Below are 24,883 nucleotides of genomic sequence, written 5' to 3'. Positions count from 1 at the left end.
TTGCAAGTTGCAACTCATGATTAACATGAATCACGAAGCAAATCTAATAGTTTATAGGCATTTTTCTTTGTTGCAATCTTACTTGCAACTCAAAAATATCAGTTGCAACCTAACTTGCAACTGAAAATAAAATATTAGTTACAACCCAACTTATAACTCAAATGCACGAATAGCAATTTAAATCTAATGGTGTACTACTCGACTGAGAACTAATTTTCTTCTCAGCTGCTAGCTCATTTGGTTGTGAACTTAATGGTTAGTGCCCATGCAGACTCGGTGCTCATGTGGCAGTGAGCTTGTATATATGGATGGATGTTAGCTTTGTGCTTAATTCATATGGGTGTATGAACTTTTGTGTATTTTTTTTGCGGGTAAAAGAGGATATATTAAATGATAGGGCTTATAAGAATGTCTTGGTCATACACCTGGGACAAGCCCTCAGGTCCTGAGCCAATCCAAAGATCAGTTTGTCCCTCTGTCCTCGCAAGATATGCGAGACAATGACTCATGCTGTTCTGAGATCGATCCACTTTTACAATATAAATAGTTCTAGTATTATTACACAAATCTTTAATAAAATAAATCATATGAGCGAATGGCGGACGGCCCTTATTCTTCTCTTTTATAGCATCGACGAGGATGTTGCAATCAAGTTCTGGTTTGTCGCTCCATCGCATGGTCAGCAACAATCCTTCCGCACATGCCCTCGCTTCAGCATCAAGAGAGCCGAGGCAGTTTAGCAACTTCCGACAGCCCGAGAAGAAAGTGTCACCGTTCTCATCTCTAAGCACCATACCCGCTCCTGCGGGTTCATCCTCAACTTTGATTGAACCATCACAATTCAGTTTTACCCATCTCTTATCAGGTGGTTACTTAGGACAGGGCGATCCTGACATCTGATACATACTTGCTAGCATAGGTTGCTCGCCCTTAATAATATCCTCTGTAGAGGAGACCTTCAAATTTGAACTTCTGTGTATTTGACTGAAGATACATGAACTTTGTCTATGCGGCTATACTCTTTTGTTTCTTTTTGATGAATTTCGATTGGTTTACTATTTTTCTTGCCGGGTGCATAATGCACATGGTTAAGCTTGAAAGAGCTTGTACATTCTGAACCACACTGCACAGTTCGCTGAGAGGAACCGTGGTGAATCTTTCTACTAATAAAAGACCCAGAGGGTCTGATCCAACAGATCTCAGCCGTGCAATCTAAATATCCAACGCCTCACGGCGTCTCCGTGTTTGACGGGAGCGGAACACCAACAACCCACGCGCTAATTAAAAATCCCTGCGTAATTAGTTGACCGAACCGTCAATCCCGGAAACATCCCCATCCACATCGCCCCAGATGCCACCGTTCGCCCTCCGCCGCAGCCCTTCCACCCCAGCCCTCCAGCTGCGCCCGCCGACGCCGGCAACAGCACACCGCCGTGAGCGACGCGAGATCCTTCACCGGAGGCCGACCTGCACCCGCCGGCACATGAGGATGCCCTGCCGCCCACACGCGAGGACGTTCAGCCGCCCGCACGCAAGGACGCCCTGCATGTACTACACCAGCAGCAGACGCCGCTGCCGCAATCTCCGTGCGTCGCCGCCGCCATCCCCGCACCCGACATCGACGACGCTGCCGCCAACTCGGTCACTTGATCTGAACAGGCCGCGCAGCAGCCATTCTCTCCCTTCACCACCACGCGCTGCGAGAGTGATTTCCGGATAAAACCGTCCCGCCGTCCGGCTCTGATGGTACTGCCTACCATCCCGCTTTGCTTCTGTCTCACGGTTCATGTGCTCCAGTTCCCCATCGTTATGCACTGTACATCTTTTTTTTTTTATGTCACCTATGCGTTGTCTCATGTGCAACTGAAGCACGGCAGTTCTTTTGTGAATTAGATACATATATTCTGATTGAAATTGAGGATCAGATGTTGTAGTTAAAATTTAGAAGCTCACCATGTACATATATTCTCATTGAATTGAGGATTAGAAATGAAGTAGCTCCAATACATCATATTTTGGTATTGGATGAACTGCTACTGCCAACCGACTTACATTTGCGCATAAATTTTTTCTGGTTGGCAGCAAGAATATTCGCTTACGGTCAAACGAGCAACCTAAAGACTTGCACGATGATTGGAATTACCAAGTATAGCGTGATGGACATCTATGAGTACATAGAGAAGGTGTGTGTATGCGTGCTAGGGATCACGAATGCTGTTTCGTTCACCTTTCTGAGGTGATATTTCGCTCACTGTGTGTCGTTGCTACAACACCTTGAAAGAGAATGGCTGCTGAAATTTTCAGCAATAGAGATATACAATGAAGCTGTGAGGGATCTTCTGAGCCATGATACGACACCTCTTAGACTTCTTCATGATCTGGAAGTGTGCCATTCTACCCTCTGCATATTGATCTCTCACGTTCTCATTTGAATTTAATCAGAAAGGGATTACTGTTGAAAAACTCACCAAGGAAACACTGAAGGACAAGGACCATCTTAAGGATCTTCTTGCAATGTGTGAAGGTACAGACTGAAATTACTGAAACAAAACTTGCACCATGTTCTTTCTTTTTGTAACTTGCCTAATTAAGTTTGCGCTATAGCTCAAAGGGAGATTGGGGAAACATATTTGAATGAAGCTTGTTGACCGACTTTTGTTAATTTCAGGCAATCGAAAGTTCTGTTTGATGAAGAAGCAAATCAAGCACCCTTGTGTCTTGTGTGGTATGGAATTTCTCTCTATTCATGATTTTTTTTTTCTTTTGTGCGTATATATTCTTGATTGTATGGTATAACATGTTCCATGCTCACTAAGGTTCTTCTGGACAGAACTTTGTTTACCTAGGTTACCGTGGATCTTAGACTACTTCAGCTGGTATGAGGTTGAAAGAAGGTAGTCATACTAATCGAAGTCTGCTAACACAGGGAAAGGTTGTTCACCAACTCAGGTCTGTTTTCTCGCAAGAGCTTGTAGTGCCAGTGGTTTACTTATTTATAAATGTATTTCACTATTTTTGCATAGACAGTTCCTCTTTCTTTAGAAGATTCACTAGGTAAAATAATTATGATTTCCATTTGGTGTTACAGTTTGACATTTCTCCTTTAAGCCCATTTGCATGCTCTTCGACCAATGGCCATAGTTTTACCGTATAACATAATCTGAAGTATTATTTTCCTTCTGCAGCAAGGGAAAACGTGGCAATATCCCTTACATAGATTCAAAGCTGACACGCATATTACACTCCTCTTTGTGAGGCAATGCAAGAATAACCATTGTCTACACAATGAGCCCTGCACACACTCATATTGAGCAATCCAGGAATACACTTCTTTTTGCTACTTGCGCAAAGTATATAAAGGATTTCAAACTATATTATATTATACATATACTTGATAGATTAAGATTATTACCCATCCTAATAATGGTAAGAGTAATTATTAACCCTGGATTACCAGTGGACTCCCTTTGACATCAAAACCTAGGCTAGAAGTGATGGAATGTGAGTTGGGATATGTGTAATTCTTGTTTTATTCGTGCCTTGCTTGTTGATCTCATGAAGATTTATGTTACTGAATCCAACTTTGGGCATGAGTTCATGGGAAGGTATTTAATGGTAAAATTAATGGTATAGTTTTTCTTCAGAGTTTCGAGTTCTATGGTTAATTTAAGTATAGTGCTTGAAGCAATTGATCTGTGCAAAATATCAGGGGATCATATAAATGTTGAAGTTTTGGCTTTTTTGTAAATGTATTTCTGTGCAAGTTTTAGCAAAAACACTTTTCTATTTGAGTTGTTGTTTTATTTTGTGAAGAGGAGAGCTTTGTCGGCCCCCTTTTAGGCTGTACCAATTTCATGTTTTACCTCACGAACCGATTAGGTTGTACCTACAGCTTGATCCGTTTGCCAGTTCCTTATCTTTTTGTAGAGATTTAGGCTGTATCTGCAGCTCGATCGCTATCTAGAAATAATATTTTGTTAGATGAATGTCACTTTCCTGGCGCAGACATATGGGTATGAAACTGTAGGAATTCTTATAAGTGTATTTTCTTTTGAAGTTAATTAGTATGATATAATTCATTGTGCGGTGCTTACTAATGCCCAGGACTATGGTTTAAATTTTTTTCGCAGATGAAGAATAAGCAGACAACCGCCTTACTGTTTGGATCAAGGAATCGCTCCTCATTTGAAGACGAAACAAACATGGTAATTGCAAATTACTTTTATTTTCAATCTAATCCAGATGTGCCGGTCTATGCAGATTTCAGAATAGCACTGGTGTCACCTCGACAAAATACTCGAATTGTATTTGAGAAATAAATGGTCATGAATTGAATTTTCACTACCATTTTGTGTGCTTGACTTGATACAGCTCCGAGGGTGGTGCTTTATAATACTGTGATGAACCTATTTTGCTATCCTCATAAGCACATGGTGAAGTTTGTATTATGTTTTAGTGCCATTGATGGTCTGTAGAGCTTGCCAAATATTACATGGCAATCCTTTCTACCATTATTGGTTTTCATCTGTATTTTTCATGGTTACAAATTTAATAACTTTCACTGTTACAATGCAGGAGATTGATCTTTTAATTCGATATTATTGTTGCCAGTGCTGCTGAACCTAGACCTGTTAAAAAATCTGTTACATTTGAACCAAACCTAGAGCTAAACAATATAGGTTTTTCTATATACTGTACTGTGCAGGTATGAACTTGATCATTTACATGATGCGATTGTTGCCTTCAATTTCAATCGAAACATAGTTGTGGTTCCATGGAAATGTCATCCGCATATTTTTTTCCTGCAGTTGCTATCACTCTCCTGATATATACAAAAGAATCAATTTAAGGTAGTTCGTTGAACAATCAGTTTTGACATAGATTTAAGCCATTGGATACAACTATCGACAAGAGTGCAGTACATATCTGAAATAACACATTACTTGCTGGATAAATGAAATCTACCTTTCTTTCATTAGCAATCTTTATCTTCTAATATGCTTCAGGTGCCATTTATCAAATAGTAACTCGTGTACACAATTCAGTTCATTTTTGCTGAACCGGTATGGGAAATTCAATGTGTTTGGTTAACTCTTGTAGATAATAACTCTTCCATTGCAATGGTCTGACCAGAGAAAGAAAAGATATGAGGACTAACGTCATTTGGGTTGTCGAGGGAATCATTTGAGGTACTGTTATCTAAAATATAGGCAGGTGCTTGAATATTTACTACTAGGCCATTCCTTAGGCTTCACTATGAGGGAGACAATCACATAAAATCTTTACATCTTCCCACAAAATATTATGAGATTTTCTTTCAAATTATATAATATCATGACTACTAGGCCATAATCTTCAGCTTCCATACAAGTGAAACATTCATGGAGAATGAATTCATGCAGGTTAGATTCAGAGAATTTCGATCCTTCGACAAACCAATGAAGGAATAGAGCTTCACGATTAGAGCATTGATGATGGGGCATTGACTACAATACTTATCAAACACGTATAGTAGATATGTGAGTACAAGGCCAACCATCATTTGTACTACTATATTTGAGTAAATGAGGAATAGTTACGGGAGTGGTGTTTTGGAACATGGGAGCATATGCTCCCTCTATTAAATTTGGAACAAAAAAAAATCACACGTACATCTTCACAAAAACAATCACACGTACATCTTCAGGTGTTTCGTGCTCACAAAGTCGTTTCACAAAAAAACGACTTATCATGTGACGTGTGTAAAAAAAAATCAGTGCTAAATATAATGCTTCGAAATATGACTTTTTTGGTAGAGCATAAGCACCCGGAATCCGAATTGAATTTTCGAATAGTTACTGCCACTTATGTGCTTGTATATGTCACCAAATATAAATTTATATTAGTTAAATGTGCATTCACGTGCACTTTTACTAGTACTACAAGGAGCAGGTGAGACGTGGCTTGGGTACGGCATAGAGACGTTTTGCACGTGACACGGTGACGCCGAACAGGTCGCCCATGTCAAGCTCTGCAGGATTCATGCCATCCGGTAGCTCCCATTCGAACCCATGCGCGAGTGTCGCGACGGCAAACTCCACCGCGTACGGGCCGAGGCCCTGCGCCGGGCACGAACGTCGCCCGGCACCGAACGGCAGGAACTCGTAGCAGCCGCCCTTAAGGTCTAGCCGGGCGGCCTCTCCCTCTCCAGACATGAACCTCGATGGCCGGAATTTGTCAGCGTCCTTCCACGCCTCGCCATCACGGCCGATGGCCCAGGCGTTGATCAAGACACGGGAGCCGCTGGGTACCGAGTAGCCGCCGAGGATGCAGTCTTTGGTTGTCCCGTGGAGGTGCATCGGGATGGGCGGGTGCGTGCGGAACGTCTCCTTGACGACGCATTTGAGGAATGGGAGCTTGTCAAGGTCCGACTCATCCACGGCCCGGCCGAGCCCCACGACATTGGTGAGCTCCTGCTGCAACCGTAGAAGGATTTCAGGGCTCCGAATCATCTCTGCCATCGCCCACTCGATTGTAGCCCCTATTGTGTCCGGCCCTCCAAACAACATGTCCTGTGTTCATAAACAATGCACATAGACAGCCATGCCGTCAGTTTATATCATACTGCATATAATATGAGAACAAGAGAAAGTTCTTGTATTTCTAAATGGCCAATTAGAAATGTTTAATCTAAATCTAATGGTCAAGTAGCTAGGAGTAAATAACATATATAACTCTGCTAGGTCTGGATATGTGACACATGTCCTGATTGTACATTTGTACACTAATTTTCTGTTGGAACTGCAGGCCAGCTTACACTACTAGTCAACCGAAAAATAACAAATATGTACTACTGTATAAGAACTATATGTGTGTAACAGTTTAATGTGGCATATCTGGAACCCTCCAAAACGATAATGCAACTCTATGGTTGCATATCCAAATGGATGTGGGCTACGGTTGACCATTTCTGATTGCTCTTATACTTGTTGTTGACTATTCTTCTGTGTAAACCACGTAAATGGAGTCTGCTATTTATCCATCTTAGGGGTAATCCTAGATAACTGTAAACGTTTGTAATACCATCTTTGTTGATATGTGTATATACATTAGCCCCTTTTAAAGAAAAATATATAACATGCATAGTCTCCTAGTCGTCTGCATGCCAACTTCCATGATATATAAAGGTAAGAACATATGTTAGGAGAACTGTTTTCCATCTTTCGTATATGTTGACTGGTGTAATATGTTTTGCATCTCCACTCTTTTTTTTGTCTTGTAATCAAGAATCAGCAGTGACAAGGTTAGAAAATTAATTAGGTTAGTCTAGTATTTACCAACTAAAACATTTTATTTTCATGCGGACGACATCGGCCTTTTATCATTTATGCAATAAATCGTACATCTTAGAAAAAAATAGCGGTAAATCCCTATCTATCACCACTTTCTCAGTTTCATCTGAATTGTTCGTTCGTTCGATGTTATACTTAGAAGTTACTGACTTTTGACTAAATTCATACACCTTATATTCTGAAACAGATGGATCAGTAAGTAATTGGGGTCATGGTAGCAACTTACCGTCATGACGGCCTTGACGTTGTCGCATGTGAAGCGGGGCCCACCGTCGCCGTCCTTCCCGCCTCCTGCTTGGTTTGCTTGGGCGATAAACCCCAATAGGCCATCCACCATGTCAGCATCGGCATCCTCGGGGTTTTTGCCCCTCCTCACGTGGTCATCAATGATCTTGTCCAAAAACTCACCAAGAGCATCCCGCGCCGCGCCAAGGCGCCGTTGGAAGCCCCGCCGGCCCATCCAGCTGAGCCACGGGAAGAAGTCACCGATGTGGAATGCTTCCAAGAGCTTGGAGAACTCCGGGAACATGGAGATAAACTCCTCCAGTCTTTCGTCGTCGTAGACGGTACTGAAGGCGGCGCGGAAGATGACACGCACGGTGTGGCTGAAGATGAGCTCGCCGAGGTTGACGGCCTGGCCGCTGGACTCTCCGACGGCGCGGGCCAGCGCGCCGTACCCGTCGCGCACGGCGAGCCACGTCTCGGGGCGGCGGCGGCTGAAGAGCTTGGTGGCACAGAGCTTGCGCATCTGGCGCCAGTATGCGCTGCCGCTGTGCGCGAAGGCCAGGTCGGAGCGGCCATAGGTGAGGTAGCGGACGGCGGCGGTGGCCGGACGGTGCGCGAAGTCGGCGTCCTGCGTGTGGAGCACCTGGCGCGCGAGCTCTGGCGTCGATACCACGAAGATGCGGAGGGAGCCGACGCGCAGGTGCAGCAGCCCGCCGTAATGCTTGGCGAGCGTGGCCAGGCCGCGATGGGTGAACTGGTCCCCCATCAGCATGTTGCCAATGATCGGCAGCGGCTTCGGGCCCGGCGGCAGCGGCGGGTCACCGTGACTCCGCCTTTGGAGGAGGAGGAAGGCCATCCAGCCAAGGAAGAGCCAGATGAGTGGGTCCTGGAGGCACTCCATGGCGAGCTTTGCAAATGCCGCCATTGACGATAGCCAGCAACTTACGAAGTCAGTCGCACGTACGACACTAGTACTACTACTTCCCTTACAGTAGAGACTTGCCGTTATCCGTGAGCATGCTCTGGAGGTGCAGTCTTGATATAGTGTCATTGGTTCGGTGTTTTGGCAGCCGTCCTCTCTACTCCTCAATCAATTAAATTTTTTTCTCGAAATATAGTACTAGCTCTGTCCATAAATAGATGTCTAAGATTTATCAAATTTTGAATGTATGTAGACACTATTTAGTGTATAGATACATCCAAATTTAGACAAATATAAGACATCTATTTATAGATACATCCAAATTTATGGAGTACATCTTACAAATACATATATACCCTTTTATATGATTGCCTGCCCATATATCCTACCATATTAGCATCTCTGCGAGACTGAGTTCACGGAATTGATCTGGTGGATTTTAAGATTGACGAAGTCACCACGTACGTCTCGCTATCAATGAAAACACCACTTTCCACTAAAATTTATTTCGCTTTTATGAAGCACCAAAGTGTTAAAAATTGGTGGGTTCAAGCTACCACTTCCCTTCTAACTATTCAATCACAAGCTTATTCTCAACTCACTCAATTAATCGAACTATCGAAGTGGTGGCGTATGTGAACGTTTCAGCAACGCACGCACTTGCAATGTCCTGTCAAACAAAATTGATCGTTTATGTCCTTCGACACTTGGAAAGTCAAACTATTTTGAGTAAATCAGTTTTGCATGATACATATCATGATGTACGAAGGGTTAATATACAACCCATCAGGCCCTTACATTGTTCTCTCCATAGCCACCATGAATCAGTGGCGTTAACTGCATCCTCCTGGACATACATGCACCTTCAACGGCCGTCCTGGATCCGACTCCTCGTTGACACACGTGCCGCCTCAAGCGAGCTCGTACTCTACTCTGTATTCTATTCAGCCGGCCCCCAACTCTGTTCCTTCACGAGTCCTCTATGATGATTCATGCTCCCGCTAGTCTTTAAAGAGCTCTAAGCTCCCAGGGTCCTGAGCACCTGAGAGCGCTCTAAGGGTCGCTGTCGAGGTGTTGTCCCATCTGTCAGACTGAAATCGTCTTTGCGAAGTCGGTTTCCACTTGAGTCGGTCAAATCTACACTTCGGAGCACGCCCCCTTCTTCCTCAGCCTTTCCTCGCAGGTCGCCAAATTCTTGCCCCCGCCTCCACCGCTAATCGAGCTTTCCATCACCGGCCCGCCGTTGTCTCGATCTCCTCTACCGATTCTCCATCACTACAGCGACCATCTGCTCCCCTCGCGCCCCCGCGGCGAACCCTATCCGCTGCTTGGTGGGGTCAAATCTCTTCCTCCACATGCATATGCGCGGGTTGATCCACAAGGTTGCTTAGCTACATGTAGGTGTTGAGCCGATGCCTTCCTGCGTGTGGTTCAACTCGATAGAAGGAGACCCAAGAGCTCCCTGGTCCGTTTGTCTACACTGGTACTAGGTATGTGCCCTCTTTCGCTTCTGAACCACAAACGATTTGTTCCTTTACATAAAACAATTGGTTAACGCTGGTAGCCAGCTATTCATTCTACCTATATGAGGAACTGAAGTGTTTTTTTGTTGTCAGCGTGACTACTACTCTATGCAAATCATCGGATGAAATACAGTTTTATATAGTTTGGACTGCTGCTGTATAAAATCAGTTAATGCTTAGATGTTGATGAAATGAAATTAGGATAAAGCCTACTGTGTATAGCTTGTCCAAACTGCAAATGGAGGTGGCGGCACTGGACGACGCACTGCGGAGGCTCGAGTCCAGGGTCCGTGCCCCCTTGCCCCCAATCTTTCCCACTTTGGCATACAGAGTATTTTTCACCATCACATGTAATGGACTGGCTCTTTCGCCCGCCTGTAATAAATGCACGGATGGTGTCTGCATTGTTGGTGTATATGTGCCACAATGTAGATTTGACGGATCATATGTCTGATTGCATATTTTGTGTGTATGGAATTGTCAGTCATTACCACGAAATTTATATTCCTACAACTGGGTCTTGTTCCTTGTACAGAGCCATGTTTTATTGTTTTACTTGCGGCTAAGAAATCTGTATGCGTAGGTGACTGCTTAATTGTGTGCCCATAGATGATGCTTCTTTCTGAAAGATAGTGCAGTGTGGTTGTCGATATATGAATTGGTTACATAAGGTGATATTTATGATGTTCGCTTAATTTTATGCTTGATAGGGATAATATACTGCGCAGTTCCATGGTTCAAAACATGAATCATTTATCTGAAAAATGATGGTAACAATGGTATGAGCTAAAAAGAACAAACATTTGTTTCAAAAAGGATAAAACAGTCATACCTCCGAAGTCTGAATAACAACTTATGATTTTGAAGTAGCATTGGTTTATTTTCCTATCATGTGAGCTAAGACTGCATAATCGGTACATACAAGAAAACAAATTCAGTTGTCATTCTTTAATGTTGTTGTGAAGATTTCCTTTTGTTGATTAGGGGTGTGCTTCAGGAGTATAGCTTTGGATGGGATTAAGAGCCTTATGTTTGAAATTTTATACAACTTTTGTCCCGGAGTCATGCAAGCTCTTATCAACAACAATCGCTTTACATACTGGTGCATTCTTTTAATACCATGTTCATGTTTTCAAGTTTTTATGATTTCTTTATGCCCACGTGCTACAAGTATATGTTTCCTGGTATTTATGAAGATATGCAAGTATCTTTCATTGATCATTGACATGTCTTCATGCTATGACTTTGCTACAAATTAGAACCTAATTTATTTGATTCCTTTTAAGGCAAATAATTCATGTACTGATGCAAACACTATTGTTTTTTTTTTTGACAATAGTGTACATTCTTACTCTTTCTTTTAATAGTGTACTGATGCAAACACTATTGTTTGATGTGCACATTCTTACTCTTTCTTCCAGTTATACGTCATTGCCTCAATTATAACGAAATTATCCATGTTTGGTTTGTGGTTACATCAAATACGTTGTTTTTATGGGAAGAAAATAAGATGTTTATTTTTAGTAGATTTCTGGCACATGTTGTCCATCTAATGCTACATAAAAACAGAGGAAAATTTCTTAAAAGAGGGCATCAGATGATGATACCTGAGAACTTAATTATATTGTTTACTACATCTAATTAAATAAATAAAAACAAAGGAAGAAAAAGTACTATTAGTACTTGGATGATATGTAGAAGTTCCATTGATTTGTACTCGACCTGTAATATGTTGATCACTCCATATAGAGAAGAAATGGAACGCGCAATTACTGTTGGTTGTCGTCCTCATAATACCCAGTATACAGTGGAACAATTGTGATAGGAAATATATCAATGAGGGCAGAAATTTATCTGATATGTGTGCATAATTCCAAAAGTAGTATTTTTCTTGCTATTTTTTTAACTTAGTGGCAAATGATGTCACAGAATAATTGATTGCAATTTTATTTTCTTGGTGCATCTGTGCCTTGCACCCTCTTGCTATATGATATGACCACAATATTAGTATTTTGCCTCCAAATAAACAAGCTTCTGCCTTCCGACAAGTATGCACAATTTATCTCTTGGTTGTCTACTTAATTGATTTACTATACTGCATTAAGATTGTTGTATTGTAAATGCCAATGTTTTATAGCATTACTAGGTATTTAGGGAAACTATGGTGCTAAATTTGATTAACATGTAAACTGCAGAAGGGGGTGGATCTATTTATTAATTAGTAAATGGTGTCTCCCTTGTTCTAGAGAACATATTATTTTAAAGCATTCAACAAGTTGTCAATCGCCGTCCCGGCTCTGCCTTGATCTCCTCTTCTGATTCCTCATCCCGTCTCGACCTTCTGCCCCTGTAGGCTTCCTCGCCGCAAACCATAACCCTAGCGGCGACTAGGTTTGCAGGTGTGGTGGTCCAGCACTCCAGCGGTCATCGGCGTCGCCTCCCACGGATCCTCGAACCTCCGGCGAGCCTCTCCACATGCCCACCCCTCTTTCTTGTTTGGAGCTGTTGTACATCCTCTTGCAGGGTTGGGTTTGTTGTTCTTAACTGTGGCGCTATGCATCGCCTCCCCGCTGTGCCAAAGACAAATCCAGGTTATGACTCTCTGACCTGGCCTCCGTGGATTGAGACTCTGCCCTCCTCATACTGTCTTGTGCTTTGAGTTAAGATAACATTGATGAAATCAAGTTGGTGTTATCTAAATCTCCCTGGACTTTCTTTTTTCTTGTGGACAATGTGGATTTACTTGATCAAATAGTTGCAGACTGCTTTAACAACTAATTAGTACGTTTTCTTTTGGTTAGAAAACACATACATGTATGTAATTTTTGTCTTGCTGACTATTGATCGTTTCTACTAATATGTTTTCTGAAGATAGATGGCAAGATAAAAATTCGTTTGCTATATTGTTACTCTGTATTACCTTAGTGACAGCATAGATCTCAAGTGATGGATTGTGGAGTGTAAGAATCAATTTTTCAGTAATCATACTTTACAAAGTATTATGTTCTCGGGACTAACTTTGAAAATTTTGTCTACCAGATTATAGATTATGACGTGTCTACTTGAGATGTTTATCATAGCAGTTGTGCACAAGATCTTAGTGAGAATTTGACATCATTATTTTTCCTGGAAAAATATGAGGTACTAGAGAACAATACGTTTCACATTGATTTAAGCGGGTTAGTCAAATATTTCTGTTGGTAGCTTCATGCTCTTTCATATTTGCCTTTCACATGTTAATATGCTCGGCAGTTGTTAATATTTTTCTATTATAGTACTATAATTACTGCCATGGCAAAGTTACATGATATATAACTTTTGTGAAGCAGTTTTTGGTTGACACGTGCTTCTGGAAATGTTAATTTGCTCGGCTGTTGATTTTTTTTTTTCAATTGTATCAGTTAGTGAGAAGGTTACATGCTATATAGAGTAATAGAAAAAAGGGCTTTTTGGTTGTCTCTTAATCCTTACCATGTGCATGTATTCTCCTGTTTTGATTTCTTTATAACCATTTACAGACGAGGTTCATCGTTCCTTCTGTTCTGCAGAACAAACTGTGTAGGTGCCAAATTTTGATTGACTTGATGACACATAATAAAAGATGCTGGTTGAATCGATAAATGTGCATGGAAATCGCTTCCAGTTGGTATGCCCCAGGTGTGTGATGGCCCTGAAATACATTTTGCTTTCGAATGCCTTTGTATTTTTCCTCTGTTACATTTGTTTTGGTACATATACAAGTTTGTTATTGCGGATGATGAGGAAGCAACATCAGGGATGTTTTTTGGGTTATCCTTTTCAAGATTTAGTGGAAAAGGTGACCGATGTTTTTGTTACAAAGTCATGTAATTTAGCCGGCGCTTGCCCTTCCAAAATATCAGTCTTTTTAAGGACAAAATATCAGTCTTTATTGGAAGAAAGTCTGTAAAGATAATATCCTTAAGTTTTTAAATTATACCCTTGTGGTGAGCTCTGATAGCATGCAGATGGTTTATTGAGCTCTGCCATTTGCCCCCCTGCAGCTCCTTGCCTTGCCGTTGCTGTTGTGGCAAAGGAGTTTCACTAACTAGCCATGTATTAATGTATCGATTCTGAAACTCTTTAGATAGTGTTTCAGATTAGTGTGGTGTGCTCAGCGGATGAATTTTGTGGAACTCGGGGGCTGGTGGATGTGTGCTCAACCATGGCAGGATCCTCCCTGAATCGTGAACTTCTGAAGGAAACCTCGGCCATGATGATGTCCTCTGAATCCCTGAATTTGTGTTGTCATGTCAACAGAAGAACAAGTTCTGTTAAGCATTCCTGGTTCTATGTATGTACGTCTATGGTCAATGCCAAACATTTGGTGCTTAGATGTGGTGTGGTCATTTGCCCAAAAAAAAATGTGGTGGGGTTTTATTGCTTCATGATACGGTAGCTTGGTAGAGTTTTTTTGGAAGGGGAATTTTGTCCTGGGATTTATGTGTGATTGGTTGATTCTTAATATGGTTCTGCTATGGCTCTGTGCTTTCAGTTCATATGGTGAACATTGTCATGCGTGATTTGGGACCGAAGATGGTACTGGTTCTTGCTACTGAATGGTAAACCTGGTTTTGTATGATTCCGACATTGATGTGTGATGTTAAATTATTTGCTTAGTGCCAAGATTTGCTGGCTGTAATTTGGTCTTTTCTTGTGTACTTCATTCGGGTGTAAATTTCCAAATTCACCACAAGTCTGCTCCTAAACATTCAGTTATTTTTATCGAGATAGTTTCTTTTTTAGTTATAGGGTTTTAACAGCAGAATATGGATGAACCACTCGATGATTCTTTTCTACACTAAGCAAACTGCTCGGTTGCTTCAAATGGTTTACACTCAATGATTCTTTTCTACATTGTGAATGGGTCATAGCCATTTTCAGTTCAGTCATGTACATGCCAAGTGAAGTTCTTGAATTATTCGGCTTCTCAGATTCTTCCAAAATATCATGTGTAGGAAAAAAATTAATCGGCAAAGCGGATGACGGCGCAGCAAAGCGCGCTAGGTCCTTCTAGTCATAGTCATATGGTATGGTCTAGCATCCCTGTTTGTACAAGTGCCATTTTGTCTGTAGCGACGTAACTAAATTTTCAAAGGGTACACGCTGGAATTTGGTTACTTGATGAAACTAGCATGAACTTATCGATCTCCCCACCTCTGGTGCGTGAATAGTACTTTGAGAGTCGTTTTCTCTCCGCCGGCTCCCCTCTCCCTCTCCTCCGGCAGCCTCGCCGGTCGGAGTGACTGGGAGAGGGGAGACCGGATCCCCCTGTACATGTTCCCCTAGTGGAGTATGGTACTATGCCGGTGGATGGAGAGCTCTCGGCGTTTCCAAGCGGCGGCGGGTGGTCGACGATGGGGGGTCTTGCTGGTGGCGTCGGCGTGGTGCCTGTGGCTGCTATTCAAGTTCCTCTCCCCCAGTCGAAGAATAAGATTGATGTCGAGGTCAGGGCCTGGATCTAGGATTTCAGGTCATGGCTGTTGTTATCTGCAGATCAGCGGCGGCTGCTCAAGATCGGTGCCTCGTGTTCGTTGCTCGCCATGCTGGCGAGAACGGCTTGGAGCTCCTGGTCTCCGCCAGTCAGCTCTCTGATCTGCGCAACGGGAGTCGTGAAGCTGCTCCGGGGAGTTTTCCCACGGCGGTCCTTGGTCGGCAACCGTCAAAACTGGTCGTAGGGCGACTACTCCCTCCTCCTTTGTCGGTGATGGTATACTCCGGCCGGCGACTGCAGGTCTACAACAACCTCTAGGTTAAGATGTCATCTCGGAGGCCCTCCTACTCTAGCACAGAAGACTTCGGCGCACTACCCCAAGTGGTCTCGTCCCCGGCGGTGAGGCGCTCGTCTATGCTGCGAGATGTGCAAGCGGCGGAGAAGGAGCGCGACCCGATTGCTTTTTCTGTTTTTTTCTAGGGTCCTTTGTGTAATATTTGAGGACTAGTTTGTAATTTCTCTTTGTTTCATACTCCTCCCATAATTGTGGCTCCACATCTTAATACAAGATTCTAGGTCCCTCTAGGACAGTGGTCCTTGCAGCGAGGACTTAGCTCGGCAGCGGTGAGAACTCGGTGATAAGTATGGTTGACCTCCCTGGCAAGGACGCTCGTCGTAGCGGTGAGTTATTGGTGATCGTTGTCCTTTTATCACATGGGAGGTTCTCGTTGCTTCACATAGTGCCGAGGACCGCGTATTTGGTGTTGGCTCTTGTTCAGGGCCAAGAGGAGGTGAAGTGGTCTTCTCGGTGGAACTGTGCCAATGGGTGCCATCAGATGTTCTCGGAATCGGCGGTTCTCCGTGCCCTTCGTTTGTCCACGCCCTATCGACTATAAAATCCTTTCGACTAATCCAACTTCACTCATTCCTGCTCTTCTCGGTGTGTTCCTGAGTTGTTGGGTGCCAAGTATTTACGCTTGGTGTGTTGCTTGTACTCTCTCTTTCTCACTTTGACTTATATAAATGTATTTGGAAAGGTTAGTGTGTCCGGGGTGTTTATTACTCCCTCAACGTTAAAAGTAAGTGTTATAACCTTTTGTAAGTGTGGATGTATTTACACATAAAAATGTGTCTAGATACCTTCGATTTTTTAATTAAATTGCGATACTTATTTTGGGATAGATGTAGTACTTTATTTGCACACGTTTATTGAGAAATATACGTTGAGTGGCTTTTGGTCTAGTAGCATTCAGTTCCCTGCCACGTGATTATGTAGCCGGGCTTAGAGCAAACAATATTTATTGACAATACCGCATAAGCTATGGACTCTCTCCACTATATTTTGTTTACGGAAAATCTATTTTTACGGCTCCCTGAAAATTAACAAACCTAGTGGACTTTTTTCTACCTTAGGATCGAGAAGACGGAGGATGCCATGAAGGAATTGGTAATTTATTTACCGCCTTAGTTTCTAATCAAGCTGATTACATTATAGTAGTCACATTTCTAAATGTTTCTCGTTACTTTTGCAGCATCAATCTCAAAACTCCTCGTCGCAAGGGTCGGTCCCGTGGGACACACCTTTTAACCGGACGATCAACAAGGTCCTCGGAAGCCGCTAGAGAAGAGGCCGGCACATGGCCATGTGGTCGATGCTGGAAATGGTGCTAGATGGGATCACTATTATCGTAAAGACATGGAGAAGCGAAAGGAGAGAAAGAGACTCCCCTAGGTTTGTGTGGACAAGAAGATTGACATGATTGTGACAGAAAAGACGAGATTTGTCGTCCAAAGACGAATTGGCAACCACAATGTAATCCCTCATTCCTACCATGGTGCTGTCAATGAAGATTTGGTTTGAAGGTGATCAACAAGGGCCGTTTCTGTTGGGGATATGCCAAATTGGTATACCCATGCCATATTCTATTTTCAGCAAACCAAGGTGGCCCATAGATAGCCCAACCTGACAACCAGTTCTTCATTGACCAAGATGAATAGTTCATCCAAGATGGAGCCGAACCAACGTACGCCAGCCTGATCCTTTGCATGCACGACAAGATGTAACATGTATTAGGATAGTGCAAGTAGTGTCCGACTTGCACTCCTCTTTCTAAACCCTATATCCTCACGTCTTTATAAGCCGAATACTTCGAGCCCTTGACACCCGTTATCTTACATGCACCTCTCATTGTAATCCCGCACTTATTGCCCGTATAGTGAATTATAGCAGTAGTAGGATCTCATCATTGCTGTGAGATCTTAAGCTGGGCAACTTGTGTTTCAACATCCTGGTAGCTCCCTGCCTTTTGCTCCTCTCTCTCTCTCTCTCTCTCTCTCTCTCTCTCTCTCTCTCTCTCTCTCTCTCTCTCTCTCTCTCTCTCTCTCTCTCTCTCTCTCTCTCTCTCTCTCTCTCTCTCGTTGTGAGGTATCCCCCATGGCGTATTCGTCGAACACGCAAGGACAATTTACAATTCCCAGCTTCGGCACGAGCAACTCGAACAGCGTGGCGTCGGGTAATGCACCTAGTACGATGAGTCCACCCAATGATGCACCATGTACGGAAGATTTGACGACCGATACTACGCCTTCTAGCACCCCCTCCATCGTCTCTGGCATGCCCAGTGCTAGCGGTGCATCTACATTGTACGAGCTCTATGCCATCATGGTAATTAAGCGTTGTAGGCTCAAAACATTTTTTGTTCCTTGCCTTGTGCTGCCATCATCGTTCGGATCTCTGACGCCCTACATGTTTTTGCGGGACAACACTATTCCATGCACTCTCTTGCACTATGTGAACGGTGAGTTGACGGACATTGCAAAGGGTTCTATCGTTCAATCAAAACACCGTAAGTTCCACGATAATACGATGGCCCTGGCTGTTTAGAGTTTCCCTAGCTCGGGTGTTACTGGTTTACGAATACTTGGATCCGCCGCATGAACCCCAAATCATCCTCACACAATGTATGAACTAGATCATGCTATGCCCGAAAAGGCAAACCTATTTGGGGGACGACACCTCGCCACAGACAACACCACTCAGATCGACACCGCCAAACCATATAGAAAGACCACTATGCAAGTACAACCATGTGTGTTTGGTCACAGCATACCCAAGAAGGAGGTCCAAGAGATGTGGTGGCTCATTGTGCCTAGCCCATGGCAAAACAACGCAAAGTTGATGACACTGACGATGATTTCCTCAATAACTATGCTGGCGACGGATTGGCTGGTCTTGATTGTGAAGAGGAGTATCGTGATCCTAATGTAGCTGCTATTCAGTTCCCAAGAAATACCTCCAACTTCCTTCACTCTGAACCCGAACGCATTGTCACTACTGGGAAAAGGCTTATAGCCGCAATAGCTCGCCTGACGTTAAACCGAAAGTCCGCCGCTGGTAACCCAAACCACCTAAGGGCACAAAAAAAAGTCATCAACGGTATCTCTTGAATTGGTCTCTGCGTCGCGTACTGCTGACGTGCAAAAAAAATCCGTCGTTTTGCTAGATTGGTGGACATCATGGGTATAGGACGAAGCGGTGATAATGTGGCAGAAAACATCCATAAAACTAGTGACATACTTGTTTTGCTAGATTGTCACTGGTTATATATAGAACGTTGGCGAGCTTATATAATAATTATTGTTTGGTTCTTACGGTTAGACGTGACGCTCGTATAATCGGCGGCGTCTGATATCCATGATATATCTTGTCGAACGGAATATGACCAGGAATATGATCATACGTCACTGATTTTTTTAGTAGGCAGCGTCAAGTCCAAAACACCAGCTGGGGGAGAGCCCAACGGCAAGCTTCTATCTATATCACTGAGTTGGAACGCAATACATACATCCCGAAGGGCGTTAAGAATAGATCATGTTTGTAAGAATAACATCAAGTCTTATGTACATTAACCGAGTGATAAATCATATTGTAACAGGACAATGCATAATATAGGGAAATTATACCAACAACTGTTCAGAATTTGGCCTTGCATGCAACAAAACATCAATAAGGCTCAGCCCAGCTCGTAGATATCACTCTAGCAAAGGGACTAGCCACCGACAAGTCATGTATGCTTACCCTGTTAACACCTACCTAGACGAATTTATCTAAGTAAGGTAAATATCCAAACTGAAAATCGACATCTCTAAAACGCTGTTCTTCCGATCTAGCCGCTTGAACTGACAGGGTATCCCACCAGACGTTATTGTGACGATTTTTGATGCCAAATCTTAATACTTTGAGCACTCGTACATTTTGAATGAAGAACCTAGCAATGTTAACATCTTGTTTTCTTCCTCGGTAGTCATTAATCGTAATTTCTCTAAGATGGAGATCAAGGCAATCTATGGAACAGTGCCACTTGTTACGCATCACATTCTTCCTATCCTTTCCGACATAAAACAATAAAGACAACAAATTAAGTAGTCGATTCAATAAGAAAAGTAAATTCATAGCTATCAACTAATAAATATCTCATGTGAGTTGCATCATGTGTGAATTGAGGATGTTCCAGTTCTATTATTGTCATTTTAAAGTTGGAGAAAAGTTACCAACATAATATAATTTCATTGTGGATGTGCTTCTACCAAATATTATTTCCAGTGATCGAGGCTCACAACAGGTTAACTCAATGTAATTCTACCTGATGGAGTGGTAAACATTGAACAACAAAAAAATCTACCTCGATGTATAGCCTTCTTCGTGCAGGGAAATCATCTAAGGGATTCAAATAGTGGATCGAGATCAGGACAAAGTTCTTCGATGTGCACAGATATTGTTCCAATCTTCGGGGTATGATTCTCTGAAGGACAGTGGTACATATATCAAGAAATTAACAAAAACGTGAGTTAATTCAACAAGAAGAAGGTTGTTCTATGAGAAAGGTTATGTGTCCAATAACAAGATTGCAGCCAATGTTCAACGCAAAATCCAACACCGTCAATTTTGGTACGTTGACGACCATGATAGATAATGGATCCTCTTGGACACATATGATCAATCTCTCGAGGCAAGGTCCATCCATAATTACCAGCTCCTATAACAAAATAATGTTGTTGTGCTTCCAAAAGCTATTCACACCAATCGCACAGAGATTCGGCATGGCAATGTCGAGGCTTCTAAACCCATGGATCCCCTCAAGGTGATGTCCCTCGAGCGCAACACAACGAGTGAGGAGGCACTGGATGTTCACCGCCTTCAAGATGTAGAGTTGTAGAGCCTGAGTTGGGGGGAAAAGCATGGAGGCGGCATCAATCTTGGAAAGTAGCAGGACATAATGTTGACAATGGGCAGCGTAGGCACACAACAGACCATGGACAGCTGAAAGGAATATGCCCGAGAGAAAATAATAAAGTGGTTATTATCTTATTTCATGGTTGATAGATTTATATTTTTCATGCTATATTTTTATTAGTTGGATACGTTAATACACTAGTGTATAATAACAAACATGAGTTCCTAGTAAAGCCTCTCATTTAACTAGCTCATTGATTAAATGATGAGTCCGGATCATGAATATTGGATGTTGTTAATAACATGATCAAATATTGAGGAGAATGATGTGATTAAGACACCCAAATAAGTATAGCAATATGATAAAGTCATTAGGTTTACATTGCTGTATCAAATACATACGAAGTAGCCCTAATCCTTAGACCATGAGATCATGTCAATCACGACACCGGATGAGTGATTTGATGATATCAAACGTCACACCATAACAGGGTGACTATAAAGGTGGCGTTGGGTACTCTAAAAGTATTAGTAGAGGCTCATGGATCAAAAGTGAGATTTCTCCATAGAGATGACAGAGAGATATACTCTTGGCCCTCTCGGTAATATAATATCGACAACACTTACAAGCATGCGACTAGGTGAGAAGGATGCCGTATCACGAAACAAGTAAAGATCACTTGTCAGGTAAAGAGATCGAAGTAGGTATGGTTCATACCGACGATTGAATCTCGGACAAATAAAGTATCGCATGAAAAAAATGAATTGGTTACTACATTTATGGTTCACATGATCAGAAGATTCATCGTTGAACGCGTGGGAATCATTATAGATCTCTAGATCCCGCTATTGACTATTGATCACAGAGGTGTCTAAATCATGTCTACATTATTCATGAACCGTAGGGTGACACAATACTTTTGAGAAGATACGGAATATCGGAGAATATTTGGGAAAGCACCAAATTTGTTTCGGAGGATATCAACACAGTTCAAGGGGTATGTGTTAATGTTTGTTAATTAATAGAATTGATAAATCTTGTATGTGCTTCTGAAGGGGCCGATGGATACACGTCTGATAGGGCCAGGGTGCGCAGCGAGGATACTGGAGACCGCGACGACATGTTCGTGGTCCTGGTTGGAGAGATTGTCGTCCAAGGGGGTTGAGTAGGATAGAGGGGGGCGCCAGTTTGAAGATGAAGCTTGTCCGTACGGCATACTTCGTGGAAAGGAGGGATATGATGATACCACTCAAAAGTACATGCACAGAATCTTACCGGATAGATAGTTCTGAAGTATATGTAAATGGAGAATTAAAATCAAGACGTGTGGCATAGAGGAATCACCGGAGGCGGACACGAAGGCGTTGTTCTTTCAGAAGTGCGCGTCGTAGGGACTCAGGAGCTACAGGGGCAGCTAAACCGCCTACACGACCAAGCCTCCGGCAGTACAGATTATGTATCAGCGGTCTGCTCCTCCATGACTACCACTGTGGCAGCTGCTCCATGCCGGCGGTAAGGAACTCAGACAGCAGCTCCTACTCAGTATATCTGCTTTGCATCCGTTGCCGCCTCGCTAGGATCTACGGCCCCGACCCTCTGGCGTCCCACCAGCATCGAGATCCATACATAAGATCCATAAGATGCAAAATGAGAACAACGATAGAGCTCAAAGATGTGGGTAAGCCTGGGCATTCCAGGTTTCATACAGTTTGTCTGGTTGCTCAAACTAACCATTAGATCATCTAAACGGTTTGGCACCGTTTGATGCTTCAGATGTTCTCCGATGCATTAATTGTACTACCTCTTCCCATTTTTTACCTTCCCACCCAACAACACTCAGTCCTCAGTGACCCATTCTCTTCTTTATCCACATGATTTGAGGTGGGCTCTTAGTACTCGGAGCATGTCCCGAACACACGGGACCAGTTGGGCGTTCCGGGCACGTTGCCAAGAATCCATTGGTCACATGCTAGGCAAGCATGATCAATATCAATACTATTGATCTCCTATTCGTCGGGCACGCCACCAATGGCCAGCGCCACTAGCATGATAGCAGTCGTGGGCGGGGCCCGTGACTAGTAACCGATTTGCACACCAGACCAATAGCTATTTTCCTACTAGTGTAGGGTGGGTCGGGGTTGTAGTTTTAGAAATCATTGCTTCCGCGCAGGGGCATGAATGCCGGGTTGGCGTCCTAGGATGTAGAGGATGCATGTATGAATCCTCCTCAAGCATCATTGCAGTGGTGGTTGCAACTCCTCTTGTCTTCATATGTAGCGAGAGGAGGGTGGGGATTAATCATGGTCTTGTCGACTGTTTAGATCTGAAGACCTTGAGATGGTGGCAACAGTCATCCCATTTGGTTGCTTTGGCGACCCTTAGGTGGCATGCGTGAGGTGCCAAGTGGAAGCTCCGTACTACGGAGCCGGCGGTCAAAATGCCTACTATTATCGTATCCCTCTTGGGATGTCGTTTTTGGTATCCTCTCCATGCCAGGATTCCATATGAAAAGCCGAATCCGACTGTTTGGACTTGCTTGCGACGTGTTGCATTGTTACCCTCTTAGGGATGTCGCCTTGGAGCTTAGTTTTTTCTTGATTGTAGCTTCGAGGATTCTTTGATCCTGACGTGAAGCTTCTTCTCCTCTAGCATGAGAGGACCTTGATACGTCCAAAACGTATCCACTTTCCCGAACACTTTTGCTATTGTTTTGCCTCTAATTTGTGTATTTTGGATACAACTAACATGGACTAACGCTGTTTTCAGCAGAATTGCACTGGTGTCTTGTTTTTCTGCAGAAACTCAACTTTTAGGAAAATCCCCGGAAATAATCGCAATGGGCCTATTTTCACCGTGAAGATAAGAGGCCAAAAGGGCGAGCCAGGGGGGCCCATGGCCCCCACACCACAGGCCGGCGCGGCCTGGAGGGGGGGGGGGGGGGGCCGCCCTATGGTGTGGGCGCCTCGGCGCCCCCCCCCCCCCCGACGCTCTCCTTCGGGCTACATAACCCTTTCGACCTAAAAACGCCAGGGGGTTCGACCATATTTCCAGAAGACGTCCAGAACTCCGCCGCCATCGCAAAACTCCATCTCGGGACCAGAAACTCCGTTCTGGCACTCCGCCGGGACGGGGAATTGGAGGGGATCATCGCCGCCATCACCACCGACGCCTCTCCATCGACCATCCATGACTCCCCCATCCATGTGTGAGTAATTCCCCTGCTGTAGGCTGAAGGGGATGGTAGGGATTGGATGCGATTGATCATGTAATAGTCATAAGATGTTAGGGCATAGTGCCTAGTATCCGTAGATGGTACTTTTATGATATTGTTGCAACTTGTTATGCTTAATGCTTGTCACTAGGGCCCGAGTGCCATGATCTCATATCTGAACATGTTATTGATTCATGAAGATATTCATTGTTTTATGATCTTACCTGCAAGTTGTATGCACATATTGCTGTCCGGAACCCGAGGCCCCAAAGTGATAGAAATTGGGACAACCGGAGGGGAAGGTGATACGTCTCAAACGTATCTATAATTTCTTATGTTTCATGCTAGTTTTATGACAATACCTACATGTTTTGTTCACACTTTATATCGTTTTGATGCATTTTCCGGAACTAACCTATTGACGAGATGCCGAAGTGTCAGTTCCTGTTTTCTGCTGTTTTTGGTTTCAGAAATCCTAGTAAGGAAATATTCTCGGAATTGGACGAAATCAAGGCCGAAGCTTCCAGAACACCGGAGAGAGACCAGAGGGGAGCCTGGGGGGCCCACACGCCAGGGCGGCGCGGCCAAGGCCCTGGGCGCGCCCCCTAGTGTCTGGTGGCCCCAGGTCCCCTCCGACTCCGACTCTTCGCCTATAAGAAGCTCCCTGACCTAAATCTTCGATACGAAAAAGCCACGGTACGAGAAACCTTCCAGAGCCGCCGCCATCGCGAAGCCAAGATCTGGGGGACAGGAGTCTCTGTTCCGGCACGCCGCCGGGACGGGGAAGTGCCCCCGGAAGGCATCTCCATCAACACCACCGCCATCTCCATCAACGCTGCTGCTCCCATGATGAGGAGGGAGTAGTTCTCCCTCGAGGCTAAGGGCTGTACCGGTAGCTATGTGGTTAATCTCTCTCTATGTACCCCAATACAATGATCTCATGAATTGCTTTGCATGATTGAGATCCATATGATGAGCTTTGTAT

General features: G+C 43.6%; 1 protein-coding gene and 2 long non-coding RNA genes across 3 annotated transcripts; 2 read left to right on the top strand and 1 right to left on the bottom strand.

Moving 5' to 3' along the window:
- Positions 1-1,632: 1,632 nt before the first annotated feature.
- Positions 1,633-2,622, top strand: LOC124683806. The gene is made up of 3 exons (XR_006996821.1): positions 1,633-1,746; positions 2,443-2,524; positions 2,605-2,622. It is a non-coding gene; the product is annotated as an uncharacterized LOC124683806 (long non-coding RNA).
- A 67-nt stretch (positions 2,623-2,689) lies between these two features.
- On the top strand, positions 2,690-4,475 carry LOC124683805. Its single transcript, XR_006996820.1, has 3 exons — positions 2,690-2,725; positions 2,831-2,949; positions 4,131-4,475. It is a non-coding gene; the product is annotated as an uncharacterized LOC124683805 (long non-coding RNA).
- Positions 4,476-5,918: 1,443 nt separating this feature from the next.
- Positions 5,919-8,481, bottom strand: LOC124683804 (cytochrome P450 84A1-like). Its single transcript, XM_047218250.1, has 2 exons — positions 7,558-8,481; positions 5,919-6,551 (listed from the first exon to the last, which is right to left on the bottom strand). Exons 1-2 carry the CDS (start codon positions 8,479-8,481, stop codon positions 5,919-5,921), a joined length of 1,557 nt encoding a protein of 518 aa, XP_047074206.1.
- Between the last annotated feature and the right edge of the window lie 16,402 nt (positions 8,482-24,883).

The sequence above is a fragment of the Lolium rigidum genome, chromosome 1 (genome assembly GCF_022539505.1).
Source record: "Lolium rigidum isolate FL_2022 chromosome 1, APGP_CSIRO_Lrig_0.1, whole genome shotgun sequence".
Classification (NCBI taxonomy): Eukaryota; Viridiplantae; Streptophyta; class Magnoliopsida; order Poales; family Poaceae; genus Lolium; species Lolium rigidum.
Note: the sequence above shows the minus strand (reverse complement) of the source record. Positions and strands in the feature narration are given on the sequence as shown.

What these genes read in the sequence shown, in the direction of transcription:
- LOC124683804 (XM_047218250.1), bottom strand. Translation starts at nt 8,481, where the DNA reads ATGGCGGCATTTGCAAAGCTCGCCATGGAGTGCCTCCAGGACCCACTC. An exon ending in ACGTCAAGGCCGTCATGACG is followed by an intron (nt 6,552 to 7,557) that starts GTAAGTTGCTAC and finishes TTATGAACACAG; the next exon opens with GACATGTTGTTTGGAGGGCC.